This window comes from Scleropages formosus, chromosome 5 (assembly GCF_900964775.1).
Source record: "Scleropages formosus chromosome 5, fSclFor1.1, whole genome shotgun sequence".
NCBI lineage: Eukaryota > Metazoa > Chordata > Actinopteri > Osteoglossiformes > Osteoglossidae > Scleropages > Scleropages formosus.
Window position 1 is genome coordinate 35,254,624 of NC_041810.1, and position 19,230 is coordinate 35,273,853.

At 45.0% G+C, this 19,230-nt stretch overlaps 1 protein-coding gene across 1 annotated transcript; it reads right to left on the bottom strand.

Moving 5' to 3' along the window:
• Window positions 1-14,633: 14,633 nt before the first annotated feature.
• Window positions 14,634-16,089, bottom strand: rcvrna (recoverin a). The gene is made up of 3 exons (XM_018734354.1): window positions 15,709-16,089; window positions 14,967-15,078; window positions 14,634-14,752 (listed from the first exon to the last, which is right to left on the bottom strand). The coding sequence occupies exons 1-3, from the start codon at window positions 16,087-16,089 to the stop codon at window positions 14,634-14,636; spliced, it is 612 nt and encodes a 203-aa protein (XP_018589870.1).
• Between the last annotated feature and the right edge of the window lie 3,141 nt (window positions 16,090-19,230).

Sequence of the window (19,230 nt, forward strand, 5' to 3'; positions counted from 1 at the left end):
TCTTTCACTCTTTCTTTCACATCAGAAAGACCAAGGAGCTTGTAGTGGACTTTAGGAGAAAGGACAGGGAGCACGCCCCCATTACCATCGACAGGCCACCAGTGGAGTGGGTCAACAGCTTCAAGTTCCTCGGTGTTCATATCACTGAGGACCTCACGTGGTCCACTCATACTGGGGCAGTGATAAAGAAAGTTCACCAGTGCCTCTTCTTCCTCAGATGGCTGAGGAGGTTTGATATGAGCTACCACATCCTCAGATCGTTCTACACCTGCACCATGGAGAGCATCCTGACTGGCTGTATCACCGTCTGGTATAGGAACAGCACTGTCCTCAACCGCAAAGCTCTGCAGCGAGTGGTGCAGACAACCCAGCACATCATCGGAGGTTAGCTTCCTTCCCTCCAGGACATCTACAGCAGGCGGTGTGTGAGGAAAGCGCAGGGATTATCAGAGACCCTAGCCACCCAAGCCATCGACTGCTCTTGCTGCTACAATCGTGCAGACGGTATCGCAGTATCAAATCCCGCACTAGAAGGCTGTGGGACAGCTTCTTTTCACAGCCCATCAGACTGTTGAACTCTTACAAATAACTAATAATGCCACCACGTGCACTATTCACTCTACCTCCCAAGCACTGTGTTTACTGCCAGCACTGGCTATTGTATACTGTATACATTGTGAATATTGTACACACTGTACAGGTGTTGTGTATATTGTACATATTTTTTGCGGAATGTATATTTCTGTAACTTCAGCAAAACAGCTATGAAGAACACACCTAAGATTTTCACCACCTGTACACTTGTGGTTATGGTGAGTGACAAAGTGATTTGATTTGTATGCACTTGTATTTCTACATTAAAAATCTTTCTCTGAATTTCTCTTTCCATGAACAAAGGAGCATGGAATAAAATTGAACAATTCATCAAAGTAGTTAAACATTGTAATCTAACCTTTCATGTACACATTGTCAGGAATTCTGAATTCATCTTCCAGTATATGATATGATACTGACTATAGTACTCGCTCTCTCTCTTACGTAGTACAGCCGAATGGAACCACTACACACTTTGATACACTGTCTACAAAATTGAAAATATGTGTGGTGTTTTACACCAAGAACGAATCCTCACGAGAGTTTTGTAAAAGAAAGGTTCCTGCCGGCCTGTAGGGTTTACGTTGACAAAGGATAATTGTTATTGGTTAGTTCCTAAAAGAAGCGGGAACCGTTATTGGGGGCACTATATATAACGGGGGCTTTTTCGCGCGAACGCAGATGAGGTTCCGCGGTGTGAAGTGAGTTTGTGACGCGAGCTACTGTTCTTAATAAACTCTTTGTTTGCACACTTCAAGTGTTCCAGTGCTTTGTTTCAGGGAAACCTCCAAAGAACGGTGTACCTTCCTTTTCGGACACCACAATATGTTTATCACATGTGCCAGCTTCATGCGTTGTATTTTTATAAACGCTGGTTGTCCTGCGCCCTAATCCAGCTTGCATATGAACCAGCTGTTTTCGTCCTTGTGGAGACTCTTCATGCTTGGCAAGAGGAAGAAAACAATGTCTCTTGGTTTTGACTGTTAAATGGAATAGGGCAACCTCTTGCAAAAACACTGCCTAGCCTTTCTGAAGAGAAGGTCCTTGAAAGGACGTATTGGAAAATAAGGAAGTAAAAACTCTTAATCAAAATAAATAAAATCAGTTGTTAATTTAGTTAATGTAAAAGTTAAATTTACTAAACCTTGTCATTTCTGTAGAGCAGATCTAGGTTCCTGGTGGCCTGACCTCCCTGACAAGATAAGAAAGGCTTTATTGTCATTTCTACTATATACAGCTGATACAGTACACAGTGGAAACAAAATAACCTTCCTCCAGGACCATGGTGCTACATAAAACAACACCGTTACCTACACAGACTACATAAAGTGCACGCATGCAAGACTTGTGCAAACAGCACTAGACATTTCAACAATTCCTAAATGTTTCAACAATACTAAACATTCCAACAGTCTACAAAGACAGGACAATAGGCACAATAATGGACAGTTCAGCACCGACCAGTGTGCAAGTTCCAGTGTCAGTCCAGTCCAGTCCCTGAGTACTGAGGAGTCTGATGGCTTGGGAGAAGAAACTGTTACACAGTCTGGCTGTGAGGGCCTGAATGATTCAGTACTTTTTATCAGACAGCAGGAGGGTGAAGAGCTTGTGTGAGAGTTGTGTGGGGTCTTCCACAATGCTGGTGGCTTTGTGCATACAGAGTGCGGTGTAAATGTCTGTCATGGAGGGAAGAGAGACCCTGACAATCTTCTCAGCTGCCCTAATTATCTGCTGCAGTGTCTTGTGATCCAAAATGGTGCAATTGCTAAACCAGGCAGGGATACGGCTGCACAGGATGCGTTCGACAGTCCCTCTGTAGAATATGGTGAGGATGGGTGGTGGGAGATGGGCCTTTCTCACCTGTCGCAGAAAGTAGAGACGTTGCTGGGCTTTCTTGGCTATGGAGCTGGTGTTGAGGGACCAGGTGAGGTTTTCCGTTAGGTGAACACCAAGGAATTTGGTGCTCTTGACGATCTCCATGGAGGGGCCCTTGATGTTCAGCAGAGAACAGTAGCTCCGTGCTCTCCTGAAGTCAACAACCATCTGTTTTTTTCTGTTGGCTTTGCACCGATGCGTTAGCCGCTAGACCTCCTTTCTGTATGCTGACTCATCGTTCTTGCTGATGAGGCCTACAAGGGTCATGTCATTGGCAAACTTGATGAAGTGGTTCGGGCTGTGCATTGCTACACAGTCGTGAGTCAGTAGAATGAACACCAGTGGACTGAACACACAGCCATGGGGAACCCCAGTGCTCAGTGTAGTGGTTTTGGAGATGCTGCTCCCGATCCAGACATTTGAGGTCTCTCAGTCAGGAAGTCTAGGAGACAGTTGCAGATGGAGGTATTCAGGCCTAGTAGGGTCAGCTTTCCGATCAGGTGTTGAGGAATGATTGTATTGAATGCTGAACTGAAGTTTATGAACAGCATTGGAACGTACACGTTCCTTTTTATCGTGATGTGTGAGGGCCATAGGAAGAGTGGTGGCCATGGTGTTGCTTGTTGAGCGATTGGGATGATACGCAAACTGCAGGGAGTCCAGTGAAGGGAGCAGCAAGGTCTTAATGTGCCTCATGACAAGCCTCTTGAAGCACTTCCTGACGATGGGTGTGAGTGCAACAAGACAGTAGTCGTTGAGGCAGGGCACTTACGACTTCTTCGGCACGGGGATGATGGTGGTGGCCTTTAAGCATGTTGAAACGACATCACTGCTCAGGGAGATGTTGAAGATGTCAGTGAGAACATCTGCCAGCTGGTCTGCACATTGTCTGAGCACTCTGCCAGAAATGTTATCTGCTCCAGCAGCCTTTCACAGGTTGACTCTGCATAAAGTTTTCCTCATGATGGCCATGGTAAGACACAACACCTGGTCATTGGGATGAGTGGTTGATTATGTTGCCTGGAAGAGTGTAAGCATAAAACAGTTAGTTCTAAGGCTGTTACTGCAAATCAAATGTTTTACAGTAATAGTTCAAAGTACATAAAGCCTAGACACTGCACAGCAAGAGGCATAGGCATAAACACAAAGAAATAATGCTCTCGGCCCAAGGACCCCTTTTCCTCAAGGACCTGTACCTCAAGCCAACCTTTCCCAGTCTGTTTGGCTTTTTTCACTGTTTCTACCTTCCCAGCAGGCATACACTAATAATTCCTGTCAGCCCCCTTGGTGGTTGGACAACTATTTCACATTTTTTCCCCACAATTCCCAGTATTTCAGCTATTTACAATGCACAGCTGACCCTCCTGGACCGAGGCCTTGTTGTGGCCGAAGGACTTGCGTCATCTTAGGATCTCCAGAGCTATATTATCGGGATCAGTATGCTCCTGGTAGGGTCGCCAATGGCAACCAGGTCTGGAATGAAGATCCAGACTTGCAAGATCTAAAGACCCCTATGGTGAATGTGAGGAATACACCGTTTACCCTGCCTGGAATAGGGTCAATGGGACCTACTCCTGAAACCAGGCCTGGGGGTAGTGTTCCTAGGTGAGTAACCCAGGTGGTCTCATCTCAAAAAAGCAACATGGTGGGGCCATGTGGGCCCACCGCCAGCAAGGTCCAACATAGGGGTTGGATGCAATGCCCTTCAGGCAGCAGGGGGCAGGGTGGCACGTGGCGTCACAGCCCCTCGAGGCAGAAATTGGTTCTTGGCACGTGGAATATAACCTCACTGCGGGGGAAGAAGCCGGAACTAGTGCGGGAGGTTGAGAGATACCAAGCAGAAATAGTTGGGCTTACCTCCACTCACAGTGTTGGCTTTGGAACCAAACTTTTTGATAGGGGGTGGTCTCTCTCCTACACAAGGAGTTGCACAGGGTGAGAGGCACTGGGTGGGTGTAGAGATATTCACAAGACTCTGGCTGGCTGCCCTACAGTTGGAGTTTGTCCCAGTGGACGAGAGGGTTGCCTCAATGCGACTTAAGGTCGCAGAGAGGAAAACTTTAACTGTTGTGTGTGCTTATGCACCAAACAGGAGTTAGACCTTCTTGGAGAGAGTGGGTACGGTTCCGGACAGGGCCCCACCTAGAGACTCCAGAATCCTGCTGGGGGACTTCAATGCTCACATTGATAATGATTGAGAAATTTGGAGTGGGGTGACTGGGAAAAATGGCTTGCTTAATCTAAACCCGAATCGTGAAATGTTATTGGACTTCTGTGCTTCTGTGGTTGGGGCATCTGGTAAGGATGTCCGCTGGACACCTCCCTTTGGAGGTATACCAGGCACGGCCAACTGGGACATAGCCCTGAGGTTGGCCCAGGAAACGCTCGAGGAGTTATATCTCCCAGTTGGTCTGGGAGCAGCTGAGGATCCCCGAGGTGAGCTGGAGAAAGTTGTGAGGGACAGGGATGTCTTGGCTTCTCTGCTCTCCCTATTGCCACTGCGACCCTAGAAAGACAAGTGGTCAAGAAAATGGATGGATGGATGGAGCTGTTCCCACTTAAACGTAACACTCCTCAGTAGCGCGGTTTGGTACAATACTTATGGCTTAATAATTACATTTATTCATTTATTCATTACAGGGGGTGTGGTGGTGCAGTGGGTTGGACCTGGTCCTGCTCTCTGGTGGGTCTGGGGTTTGAGTCCCACTTGGGGTGCCTTGTGACAGACTAGCGTCCTGTCCTGGGTGTGGCCCCTCCCCCTCCAGCCTTACGCCCTGTGTTGCCGTGTAAGTCTCTGGCTCTCCGCGACCCCATATGGGACACACGGTTCAGACGGTGCGTGCGTGCATTTTTTTCATTAGTTTTCTCCAGAGTAATCTACAATGTTACGCTTCTTACAGTTATTAACCATTTATACAGCTATTTGTACCCATTTATAATGATCGTTATATCCCCTTTTGTCCAGTTTCACTTGATGCCAATCAACTTCTTGCTTGAGGGCGGCTATTGATTCATTTAGTATAGCTTCCTCCTGCACTAAAGCATAAATCATGAGTTCAATCCTGGCAAGGTGGGTTTCAAAACTATTAATACGATTGGTTAAATGTTTGAATTCAATTTGTCTCCATAGACGCAAGGAGGAGAGTTGCTTTAATTCAGTGTACACATCATCCAGCTATGAAAAATTAACTTCTGCATAGCTCATTCAGTCAGAAAGGTACATACTGTCTGGACCAGATAGCATTTAAGAAATTTAACTCTCATTTCATCACTCACCACTTTCATCCAAGTTGCTGGATATACTTTTGAAGGACAAGTACAAGTGATGACAGAACAGAAAACAAGGGTTAGGGTTACAAGTGTCTCATTACTTCTTTGTCAGAGGGTTGAGATGCATCCAGAACAACACTACATTCTATACTCTGTGTTGGTCTTTTCTTCACAGGCTCTGAACAATCTTTTATTCTTGCTAACACATTGCTGTTATGGGCAGAGCTTACATGCAGGATGATGGACCCAAGCGCAGGATCTTTATTGTGAGTTGGAGGGACGAGACAGGTATCATGGTCAGGGACGGGCAAAGGATCAGTCTGATTAGCATACACTGTGCAGAGATGACGGGGGGTGCGGTGGCGCAGTGGGTTGGACCGGTTCCTGCTCTCCAGTGGGTCGGGAGTTGGAGTCCTGCTTGGGGTGCCTTGCGGCGGACTGGCGTCCCGTCCTGGGTGTGTCCCCTCCAGCCTTACGCCCTGTGTTGCCGGGTAGGCTCTGGTTCCTCGCAACCCTGTATGGGGCAAGCGGTTCAGAAAATATGTGTGTGTGTGTGTGTGTGTGTGTGTGTGTGTGTGTGTGTGCGTGTGTGTGTGTGTGTGTGTATTCAGAGATGCAAATCCAGGAACGTGGTCTAGGAGGATCAAGCGATGGGTCAAAACCATGGGAGTTTTAGAGCTGGGCAGGGGAATAGGGAAAAAAAAAGTATAAATACACAACAGTGTGAGACAAGTACAGGACAATAAATACACAGGACATGGGCTGTAAACTGTAAATTGTTTGTAGTATATGGAGTCATGCTGCGTTTCCTGTTTGACTGTGCCAGGGGAGCGTTGGAAGACTCCTACGATCTTTTCAGTTGTTCTCACAATTCGCTGTATGGTCTTGCAGTCAGAGGCTGTGCAGTTCCCATACCACACGGTGAGACAGCTGGTTAGGACACTTTCTATCGTCCCTCTGTAAAAGATGGTGAGGATGGGAAGGGGGAGTTTGGCTCTCTTCGGCCTCCATAAGAACTGGCGGTGCTGCTGGGCCTTCTTGGTTAGGCAAGTGGTGTTGAGAGTCCAGGAGAGGTCCTCCGTCATGTGCACACCAAGAAACTTGGAACTTTTGACTCTCCACAGTTGTTCCATGGATGTGCAGTGGTGAGTGATCTTTTCGGGTTCTCCTGAAGTCGACAATCATCTCTTTAGTCTTATCAACATTAAGTGATAGATTGTTGTTTCTACACCATTCTGCAAGCTGGTTGTCACGTCCCACGGGGTCACTGCCCCTCCTGGTCAGAGGTGGCGCCACTCAGTGCCGCTAGGTAACGCTTATGTATCACCTCACAGTCTCATAGGACACGGAGGTATGAAAGGAGCCAGCGGAGCAGAATTACTTGCGGATTCTTAATCAGCGGTTCTATTGTGCTCTCTTGGCGATTCGTAGTCTCTTGTTCCCTCAGTCTGTTTCCTAGGTGTTCATGTTCCAGTACTGAGTGCCCGTCCTGTCAGTTCCTGCCTCTTGTTCTCCAGTCCTGGTCCAGTGTTCCAGTCTGGTATTTCGTCACGTCTCGGGGTTGCGGTCATACTCACAGAGTAGCGTTTCACTGTTCACCGTAGTTCAAACACCGTGTGTGTTTCCTGGTCTCGTGTTTCCTGTTTCACTTCCACCAAGTGTCTTACAGTACGCACAGTGCACTTTTAACATCACACTGCACGTGAGGTCATTTTACGTTTCGTCCGTGTTCGGACGTAATAGCAACGACCGTCCGTGTCGGACTCCCGTCCGGACGCTACACTGGTTCATCTCCTCTCTGTATGCTGACTCGTCATTGTTGCTGATGAGGCCCACAACTGTACTGTCATCAGCAAACTTGATGATACAATTTGAGCTGTACTTTGCAGCACAGTCATGAGTCTCCAGGGTAAACAGCAGTGGACTGAGCACACAGCCCTGGATAAGGCCGGTGTTCAGTGTGGTGGTGCTAGAGGTGGAGTTTCCAATCCTGACAGACTGAGGTCTCTCAGTCAAAAAGTCCAGGATCCAGTTGCAGAGGGAGGTGGTCAGACCCAGCAGGCTCAGCTTTGTTATCAGTTTCTGATGGATGATTGTGTTGAATGCTGAACTGAAGTCTATGAACAGCATCCTTACATAGTTGTCCTTTTTGTTCAGATGGGTCAGAGAAAGGCGGATGGTAGCAGATATGGCGTCCTCGGTTAAACGGTTGGGACGGTAGGTGTATTGAAATGGGTCCAATGTGGTGGGAAGACTGCTCTTTACGTGTTTCATGACTAGCTGCTAAAAGCACTTCATAATGACATGTGTGAGGGCAACCGGCCGGTAGTCATTCAGGCAGGACACAGATGATTTCTTCGGCACAGGGATGATAGGGGTCGTCTTGAAGTACACAGGGATAACTGCTTGGCTCAGGGAAATGTTGAAGATGTCCGTGAAAACATCTGCAAGCTGAACAGCACGTTCTCTGAGCACTCAGCCAGGTATATTGTTAGGACCTGCAGCTTTCCATGGGTTAACTCTGGACAGAGTCTTCCTGACGTCTACTACAGACAGACAAAGTACTTAGTCAATGGGAGTTGGGGTGATCTTAACTGCTGGCATCTTGTTTTGTGCTTCAAACCATGCGTAGAAATTGTTCAATGCATCTGGGAGCAAGGCATCACCATCTCAAACAAGTGGTGTAGCTTTGTAGTCTGTGATGGCCTGAATGCCTTGCCACATGCATTTTGTGTCATTGGAATTTAGGAAGTGACGGTTGATTCTTTCTGCGTAGTTGTGCTTTGCCTCTTTGATAGCCCCGGACAGATTGGCCCTTGTTGTGCGGTAGGCTGCCATGTCATCAGACCTGAAGGCAGTATCTTGGGTTTTCAGCAGCAAATGCACCTCATCCACGGTTTCTGGTTTGCGAGTGTGATGATGATCTTGAAGGAAGTCACATCATCTATGTGCTTGCTGATGTAGCCAGTCACTGATGCTGTGTATTCCTCCACATCTGTGGTGTTGTGGTATCTAGCAGCCTCTCTGAACATATTCCAGTCTGTGTGTTCAAAGCAGTCCTGAAGTGCTGAGATGGCTTCTCCAGGCCAGATTCTCACCTGTTTCAGGACCAGTTTGGCACGTTTCAAGAGTGGTCTGTATGCTGGGATTAGCATAACAGTGATGTGGTCCGAGCAGCCGAGGTGGAGGTGGGGTGTAGTCTTGTAAGCACTGTGAATGTTCGTGTAAATAAGGTCGAAACTGAATTGACTTGAATTCTGCTTGTCAGGTCAGTAACACGTTAGAGAACAGTGTTATCCATGTGGATGGATTTATCTTGCATAATATTCCTCAGCAGTGTGCCAGGTTGGTGAGCTTTGAGATACTGCAGAATTTACCAGTCCATCTCTTTCAGTTACCCATTGGGATGTCTCTCTCGAATCTATAGTCAGAATCAGTGACTTCTCTGTTGGTCCCTAACATTATAATATAGACATCAAACACAAAAAAGGGACTGAAAATGTTGTGGCTGATGCTCTGTCTTGCATGTAAAGTGTATGATTTTGTTGTGCACACACCTGGGAGTTTTTGCTTTTATGGGTGGGAGTGCTACGTCTTTGTACAGGTTTTTGGTCTACCATCTGTCTACCAACTGTCTACCATCGGTTATCATCTCTGTCCATCATCATCAGTCCTGTTGTCAGTTCCTCCATTTGGACCAATCACCTGTAAGGTCTACCATCTTAAACACCCCACTATTTGCCAAGCAAAGCAACGATGATCTCAGCAGAGTAGACGGCAGTGAGGACGAAGATGACCACTGAGGGACAGGTGAGGCCATGTCCTCCAGGGTAGCAGCTCCACACTGCTCTCCCCAAGGGGTTACCCACCCGGTCCCATGTAGGAAGAGGTGGCCAGACCTGAGAAGAGGAATTTTGCTCCCCTGGCACAAGCCCCAGAAAAGGAGGAAAAGACCTCTTTCCCTAGAGCTTTTGGGTTGAAACTGAAGCACACTTCCCACTTCAGATGAAGGAAAACAGAGGCAGCAGAGGACTTCCCGGACCGTGCCAGTTTCATTAGGGAGGTGTTTTTCAAGACGTTGGGCTTAGTCGCCAGACAAGGTGTGTGCACTCAAAGAAACACACCCCAGCGGTCTGTCAACATTACTGTCCTCGCTGAAGACACCTACCAGAAGGTGCTGGAAATGTGCAATAAGGAAAAGGACAGGCAATTCTAACAACATAAAATTTAGCACCTGTGGTGGATGGATAGAATGATAACCATCCACATTTTCAATCTTCTTTGTGCTGATTAGGCAGGACCAGGAGAAGGCATTTTGAATAGATCACCGCTTCCTTTTTACATCCTCAGCAGATTGGGCTTTGGCTTCAGTTTCCTGACGTGAGTACATACTCTCTGAGGTAGGTAGCCAAGTTACCATCAATGGTTCCTTCAGGGGGTGGGCGCTGCAGCTTAGCGGAGTGAGTCAGGGCTGTCCACTCTCCCTGCTCCTCTGTGTTCTTTACATCGAACCACTGATGGCTGCTGCTTGCACCCACCTGGGGATTGATGGTCTGCCCCTACCAGGGTGTGGCAGTGAAGGGGTGAAGCTGGCCCAGTACAAGGCCGACACTACGTTGTTTTTGTGCTCAGACTGGTGACTCGACCAGGTGCTCAACCATGTTCCGCCGTTCTGGCGTGCCTCCGGCACAGCACTGAACCTTAGCAAGTCTCTTATCAAGTACTTTGGTAGCTGGAAAAACAGAGAGGACTGCATCAGAGGGTTTTTTCCGATACTATGGTCCTCTCACGGTGTTGGGATCAACTTCCTTTCGGAAGGTGCAGCCAGGGTCAATTGGGAAGAACGCTTAGCCAAAGCCAGATGGAAAATGGGATTGTGGACGACTAGGTCCCTTTCTTGAAAGGAAAAATGCTGGTGTTGAAGGTATACATCCACGTTGCTCTACCTTGCACAAGTGTACCTCTTGCCTCACCTGATGTAGAGAAGCCTCACAAAAGATGCTTTTGATCTTGTCTGGGGGGCAGGTACAAGTACATGAAGAGGAAGGTCATGTACTTCCTGAAGGAGGAGGGAGGGAGGGATGTATCTGACATTCCTCTTAAACTGGATTGTCTCTTTGTCTCCCAGTTACATAACCAACTGGCAGGTCCAACTGAGGATTCTCACCAGTACTTTGTATGTCTTTGGTTTGCCCTTCTGATGTGCCAACTTGTGAACTCCAACTCCAACACCGGGCCATATGCCAAGACATGGCCCGCTCATTACAGCCACGGTGTAAAGTGGAGCAAGACCACTGTGGCTGGGGTCAAGGCAGAGACCCTCCTCATGCACAGGGATCTTGTATAAGGCCCTGGTCAAGAGGAGAGGAGCTTGAGTTTTTTTCAAGGCTCGAGGAAGGCATGTGGATCAAGATTCAGCCAAAGGGGCTAGACCACCATTTGCAAGACTTAAACTGGCATTGTTTACAAAGTAAGTTGCTGGTCAAAGTAGTCCTGTACAGGTACAAATTGACCAGCTATCCACTCTACCTGTGACTCCAGTGTGGTGAGAACGAAACTGGTGTTTTGGGACTCTTACTTTTTGGGACTGGGGATAGGTGTGGGAGGTCTGACGTTTGACTAAGCTGTACAAGTAGATCAATCCGTGTAGGACAAAGTCTTGAGGGGATGGTTCCCTGGCATTCAGAAGGCAGCAACTTCCCGGACATGGCAGGTGATCAGCATTGCCAAGCAAAAAGAATCTTTTAGTGTTCTGGTAATCCATTCTGATCTGTTTAAGATAAAACAAAAGCTTGCCAAATGAAGCACAGACTTTGCTTCATGGTGCTTGTGTTTGGAGTATTGACTCTGCTGCTTTATGTGTTTGTTTATTCATTTTTTCTTTGGTATAGTTTTGGTTGGTTCATATCCAACACGTAGGTTTCAGTAGCCTGTCTAAATATATTAGGGAAGAGGCATGTGCTCCCCCTGTACTTTTGGTTTTTTTGCTAGATACAATAGGTTATTTAAAGCATCATAGTGTCACGGTCGCGGACAGGAGAAGGGAGGTAGGATTTGGACCCAAGTGCAGGTATTGTTGTTTCGGTGCCGAAATGCGAGAGCAATCAGAGACTGAGGTCGGGGACAGGCGAGGATCTTCCGAGGTGCAACCATCATTGTAAGGGGCGAAGCCATACTCAAGAAACCAGTAAACAATCTGAGGTTAAAAAGCCAGGAGAAGCAGGAACTGTAAACATGAAATAGGTACTGGGAAACAGGACGCTGAATGTACAAGCAAATGGATTGGCGTTGTAGATTCTGCACCCGTTGCCATGTTGGTGCTGCTTTTATACCAAGCTGTGCTAATCGGCAACAGGTGCTATTGCTGAGTCGGTGGGTGTGGGCGTGACAGTATCCCCCTCCCCACGGGCGGCTCCAGGCGCCTTTCTGGACTTGGGGCTGGGGTGCCGGGCGGTCCAGGTGCTCTCTGTGGAAGGCCAAGATCAAGTCGGGGTCCAGGACATCCGCTGCCAGCACCCAACAGTGCTCCTCTGGGCCATAGCCTTCCCAGTCCACCAAGTACTGTAGATGGCCACGACAGTGCCAGGAATCCAGGAGTTTGCAAACTGCATACGCGGGAGCCTCATCCACCTGCACCGGTGGGGGAGACGCCTGCCCACGAGGAATCCTGAAGGGAAGACACTGTATATGATTTGAGGAGGGAAACGTGGAAGGAAGGACAGACCCGGAGATTGGGCGGCGGGTGCAATCGATATGTGACAGGGTTGATCTGTCAGATGATCCTGTAAGGGCCGATGTACCGTGGGCTTAGCTTCTTGGACGGCAGTCGTAATTTCAGATCCCTGGTGGACAACCAGACCCACTGGCCAGGACAGAACGAGACGGAGCACCAGTGAGGATCAGCCTGCTGCTTGTACCGGTGCACGCTTTGGCGCAGACGAGTGGTCACCGCCAGCCATGTCTCCTCACTGTTCTGGTACTAGGTGTCTACGGTGGAGACTTCGGTGCGTTCAGAGTGCCATGGGAATAGGGGAGGCTGATAATCTAGGATACACTGGAATGGGGTGAGTCCTGTACAGGTGTGTGATAGAATTATGGGTGTATTCTGCCCATGGTAGAAACTGGGCCCATTGAAACCCATCTCACTGTCTTGTGTGGGTGGGTTCAACAAAATTTTCTGTAAAAAATCTGTCACTAGTTTACTTGGAAATGTCTGTAACATGGTTTATTTCTGTTTTTGAGTTTGTTTTATGAGCACTATTCCACTGTCCCTGGGGATTTGTAACATGTAGTTAATTAGGTCACCAGGACCAGCATTACAGCAAAGTAAAATGGGATTTGGTTTCAGAACTTTGGTGTGAGGCTTCTATTTCTGCCTAATACTTTAAAGTTGGATCTACTATGGAAACAAATAAAACAAGATATCGTAATTGGAAAAAGTAATTGGAGCAAGTAAAGATGATTTCTGTAAGTAAAGACTACAGTAAATGAAAAGCTCTCTTCTAGCCTTTAGTATGAGCTAAGCCCATCAACAAAGCTATGGTGAATGACTTGGAGCTGCCACACACCCCAAGCAGGACTTGAAGTACACCACTTACCCCACAGTAAAGGATTTAATATTTTGGAATTATTGTGTATTTTTCTCATGACACTGACATCTATATTGCTTATGAAAGCAGAAGAAAATTACATGTTCTTTAAAATGAAATTAAACTTTTATTTTTTACTTTTCTTCCTAATAAAAAGAAAAAGGTCACGAAGACATGCATTTAAACAATTAATGAAAACTACAACCTTAACTGGGCACTTGACTATTGATGATAAATGGAAGGGGTCTACAACTGGCATAAAAGCTAAACACTGATAAATTATGCCATTGAGAAGGCCAGTATTTTCTGCATTTCAGTGATAAAAGCAGAATCAAGTGTTTATAGCTTCCTACTAGGAGACAACCAGTCGACTAAACAAAGCCATCTTGAGTGACAGGAACACCACCCTGCTGGCATTGTAGTATCATTTATTAGTTTTCAGTAAATAAAATGTACACACAGAACTTCTGCTTTATGTCACGAAATTGCTTTATGTCACAAAATCTGCCATGTTAGCATGTTTATATGATGTCCCAGCTCTGCCACAGAAGGGCTAAAAAAAGCCAAAGCACAAATAATATTTAAATTAACCCTCTTAGAGTAATACTGACAGCAAGGCCCTCAACCAGGATTTGTCTGATTGACCTTCAGATCATAAGAGGATTTTTTAAAGAAAGGGCCTAGTGTTAAAGGTGTTAATGTGAGATGGCAGAGATGAGTAAGGGTTTCAATCCTGGATTTGTAAATGCAAGTTTGCAAGACTGAATCCCAGACAAGGCCTCATTATTGTACTCACTGCCATTTCCCCTGTTTGGTAGAGTCCTAATAATGACTTGTTAATGTCTAGAACAAATGCTAAGCAACACATTCTTTATGGGCTTCTGCTGTGTATGTAGAAGGGATAAAATCAGTCATATTGTCATGAATATAAGCAATTTTTACATAGTATACAAACAGCATAGAACCTGTAGGTGCTGCTGTTATTAGTGGGTTTTCATTTAGGGGATAATTATTCGGATAATTTAATTATCCAAAGAGACATAAATGTTTACCAATTTGTCAGTTTTTCTTACCGGTGCAGTTCAGGATAAATTCCTTTCCTAAGGGTATTACAGCATTTGTGGGGGATGGATTTGAAGTAACAACCTTCAGGTTACTAGTCAACATCCCTTACTGCCATATCAGCTGTCCTTAATAATGATCTTTCAGTGACAGAATTAATTAACATTTTATACATACAGTATGTAAACAGTTATATGCTTAAAATAAAGTTTTACAGTCTTTTTGGAGAAAAACTTTTAAAAGCTACTGTTTCTTCTCTTTTAACCTGTCTTTCACTTTCTGTGGTTCATCAAATTGTATCAACCTGAGGATGTCCTTGTTTTCCATAACACCTCGAATGAACTCCCCTTCAGCTATTTTATCTGGGGGAGGAAAAGAGAAAAGACAAAGAACTGTGTAACTTTGTGCATTATTTGTATTTGGCAGAATGAAAACTTGATGAAACATAATAATATTAGTTATATAATATAATATTTAGTTATATAGTGAAGAGCATAGTAATTCTGCAAGATTGACCTTCATACCATGAAAATGAGAAAGCACCAAATACCAACATATTAAACAGATCAGAGTTACCATTTTCCTTCTTTCCAAAGAACTCCCAGACTTTGTCTGCTCTCTTTTCTGGTGTATTCTCATCTTCTGGAAGGGTTTTTTTGTCATCTTGGGAAATCATATTGAATATTGACTATAAAAGTACAGAAAAGGGACAACAGTTAGCAGTTATTTTTGTAAACAAACAGTGTGGTAAAGGAAAAGTAGATCACGTTAATACATTCCTTGTGCCATAGTGAAAACCAATTACATACAATAAGCAGATGTAATCTTCTTTAATGCAATGCCCTGAGTGTTCATGACTCGACAACCCAGATTAAATATTTATCCACATAGAAATATAATGTTATCATGCAATGTTGTGGACTATTTCAAATCGGTGTCTGTGAAAAATATAGTTGGCACAGAATGCTGCTATGATTTAACTTTATAGTCAACAAAACAAATTCAGAAGCATAAATGTCTAATTTTCACAAATATTTCTATTCATGCAGCAGATTACAGCATCAAGTAGGCATGTGGCATAGAAAAATATTTGTCTTCAGTCACCTCTATTTATTATATTCATTCTACTTTATTATACATTATTTTTTCCTTGCCAGTTTACAGTGTCTATCATTAAACACAGCTTAGTAACATTACACTTCTACTTTCAATCTTGCTATGTGCTCATGTGTAATAGAGTGTGTGACCAGGATACTCAAAGCCAAAAGCTAGGAATGCAGTCTATTTCACTCAGCCATGCCAAAAACTTCACAGGTACCTTAACAATTTCCTGGATTTCATTCTTGCTGATGGTACCATTCCCATCAACGTCATACAAAGAGAAGGCCCACTCCAGCTTCTGCAATGTCTTTCCCGATGAAGTCAGGTGAAGTGCAACAATGTATTCCTTAAAATCCAGTGTACCATCACTGTTGGTGTCAAAGCTTCTGAACACATGGCGAGCATATTCTGTAGGGTCTGCATCTGGGAAGAAGCTGGCATAGATGCCTTCAAACTGTTCCTTGGTGATGCGGCCGTTAGGACACTCTTTCTGGAAAGTCTGATACCATGCGCAAAGCTCCTCCTCACTGAAGCGGGTGTTAAGCTTCAGGTCCTCCAGCAGCTCCTTTGACAGTGCACCACTCTTGCTGTTGCCCATTTTTCTCCAATACACACAGGACACACTGAACCTGCTTAGTATGTGCTCTCAACAAGCTTGTGCTACTTGGCAACTCTGCAAATTGCTCAGTGAAGTCACAGATCTCTGTTTAAATCCAGATTCTTAAAGATTAAGGGGATAATTGCGTCAAACAAGTGTGACATCTTTTTGAGGGCTTGGATAATCAGAGAGCACAAGCAATCTATGACTGACAATAGCAATGAAAACATTCTCATTTATTCATTTAGCTGCAGCTTTCTCCCAAAGCGACTTACAGTGTTAAGCTACTTAAACCTCTGATTTGCTGGATTTATACAGGTGAGTAAGTTCTTCTGAAGCAGGTCAGTGTAAGTAATTTGTCCAAGGGTACTATGTTAGGAGGTGGGAGTTGAACATGCACCTTTTGGGTTCAAAGGGGACAGCTATAACTATTTTGTACTGCCCCATAAAGCAGGATCTTGAAGTAGGCATAGAAGCAGCATACAAGATCCAACAAAGTTAACAGGAAGAGTGGAATCTCAGATCTCTCTGAAAAAAATCATCATACACACTGTCAAACTCACAGAATCACAAAACACAAAATCTATAACAAAGGACTTGTTCCAAGTTCCTCATAACAATGTGTGAATAAAAAGGGTGGGGAGACATCTTTTCTTTCCAGAGTAACCAAAGCAGAATTGCATTATTGATTCATGTCAGAACCTGAAGCAGGATTCATCTCTTGTATTTATACTTGTTACTGAGCAAATCATCTTGAAGCTATTATTCCCTGTATAATGTACCATAACAAATTAAAAGAAATACTTCAACTAATATGAGTGTTGTTATATAGTGTATGTAACTACTAACGTCTCAATTTAGGATTTGTAAAAACTTTCAAACTTGGTCACAAAGCCATGTGCATGTTAGACAACCACAGAACAATTTCATGACAGCAAGTTTAGAATTAGTTTTTATAATTATAATTTTTATGGTTTTTTATGGTTTTGTTACTTCTTACAAGACACTTCAAGACAAAGTTTAATTTAATCTCAAAATGTGAAATATGTATAGAACCTTTTCACTACCATTTCTCCCTTGTTGAGTCATCATAATGTCTGGAAGAATTTTGCACAAACCTACTTAATAAAAGACAAGAAAAAGTTTTCGCTAATGGTACAAAAACTCTTACAATTTATAGTTAACTTGATGCATGTTCGATGCATCATCAGCTAATGGTGTACATTTCATTGGTTATTAGGTTTTATTGGTAGCATTTAACTTATATAGACGGTTCTTGTTGTGTATTGATTATAGTGAAAACTCCGGGCTAAGTGTTAATAGGCCACTCTTAATAGCACCATGGGTTAGAGTTTGGTTGGCCGGCAATATGTACAGAAAAAGGGTAGAAGAGTTGCTGCTGCACATGGTTCAGTAAAAGGAAAGAAAAAACATTATCCATCGCGTCTTATCTTTATTTGTGTTCGAGTGTAGTTGTTGCACCCGTAAACACAACAGTTGGCGACGAGGATTTTTCGGATATTGCCCTGAAGTTTCTCCTAGTTTTTTTTGTGGATGGACGTTTTTCTTTCCTGGGAGACGAACGTGACGAAGACGTGCGACGGCTCCGGCTCCGAGGGGGAAGCGCAGTTCCCGCCTGTAAGTGACATACTCTATAGGAAAGATGGCTGGATATATCGGACAAATGGATGCGCTTGACAGTGCTACGGATGATTGGCCGATGTACTGTGAGCGAATCGAACAGTATTTCATTCAAAGCCAACGGCATTGCCGACGACAAGGCGGGTGTCGGTGCTGTTAAGTGCGATGGGTGAAAAGCCTATGCGTTGCTAAGAACTCTTAGTGCCCCGACAAAGCCTGCAGACCTCAGCTTTGATAACATTGTGCAAACACTGCGGGATCATTTAGCGCCAAAACCGCTGCTTATAGCGGAACGTTTTAGGTTCCATAAACGTAACCAAAACGAAGGAGAGTCTATCGCAGCTTATGTGGCTGAATTAAAGAAGCTGTCAGAACACTGTAAGGTTGGAGATGTGTGATGCACTGAGAGACCGTCTAGTCTGTGGTATTTTACAAGAGAGTATCCAGAAAAGATTGCTTACCGAGTCGGATCTCACATTCAAACGAGCAGTTGAAATTGCTGTCGCCATGGAAACAGCAGCCAGAGACGCTGTAGAGTTGCGATCCGGAGTAAAAATGTCGGTGAAGAAAGTGACCACTGTGTGTAAATTAAAAGGGACAGTGCAAAATGCAGAATTGTGCTACCGTTGTGGCAAGGGCTGGCACAAAGGAAACCAGTGCAGATTTAAAACTGAAACATGCAGAAAATGCAACAAAGTTGGATACATACAAAGAGCTTGTCGCTCCGATCTTTCACACCAGGAGAAGAACAAACAGTACAAGGCTCAGAGAAAGAAAAGTAGAGATGTGCATGCTGTTGCTCAAAGATCTGATGAAGAAAGTGACACAGGGTTGGCAACTCTGGAATTCTACAGTCTGAGAGATGACTTGAAACAAGCGATCTGGCTAACACCACGAGTGAATGGAAAGTCAATCCGAATGGAGCTGGACACAGGCTCTGCCGTATCTGTCATGTCCCAGACTGAGTTTGAAAGAAAGACATTTCACAAAAGCAGAACTTAAGCCATCGCCTCTTAAATTGAAAACATATACTGGTGAGCCCATAGTTCCTCTGGGTGTGATGCCAGTGACTGTAAGGTACAATGATCAACAGCGTGAACTAGATCTGTATATAGTTCCAACGGCAGGACCAGCACTTTGGGGACATGACTGGTTGAGAAAGTTACAGTTGGACTGGAAATCCATAAAAAGTCTACAAATCTCAGTTCCTGTTTTGTCAGGCACTCAAGAGAAACTGAAAAAGGTGTTGGATGGTGCTACAGTGGTATTCCAACCAGGAATAGGAACGTTGAAGCATATTAAAGGGAGAATAACCCTGAATGAGGGTGCAGTACCCAAATTTCAGAAAGCGCGGCCAGTCCCCTATGCTATTCGTCAGAAAGTGGAAACGGAGCTGGATCGGTTAGAAGCTGAAGGAATACTGTCCAAAGTTGACCGGAGCCCCTGGGCAACACCAGTTGTTCCTGTTGCCAAGAAGGATGGAACTGTAAGACTGTGCGA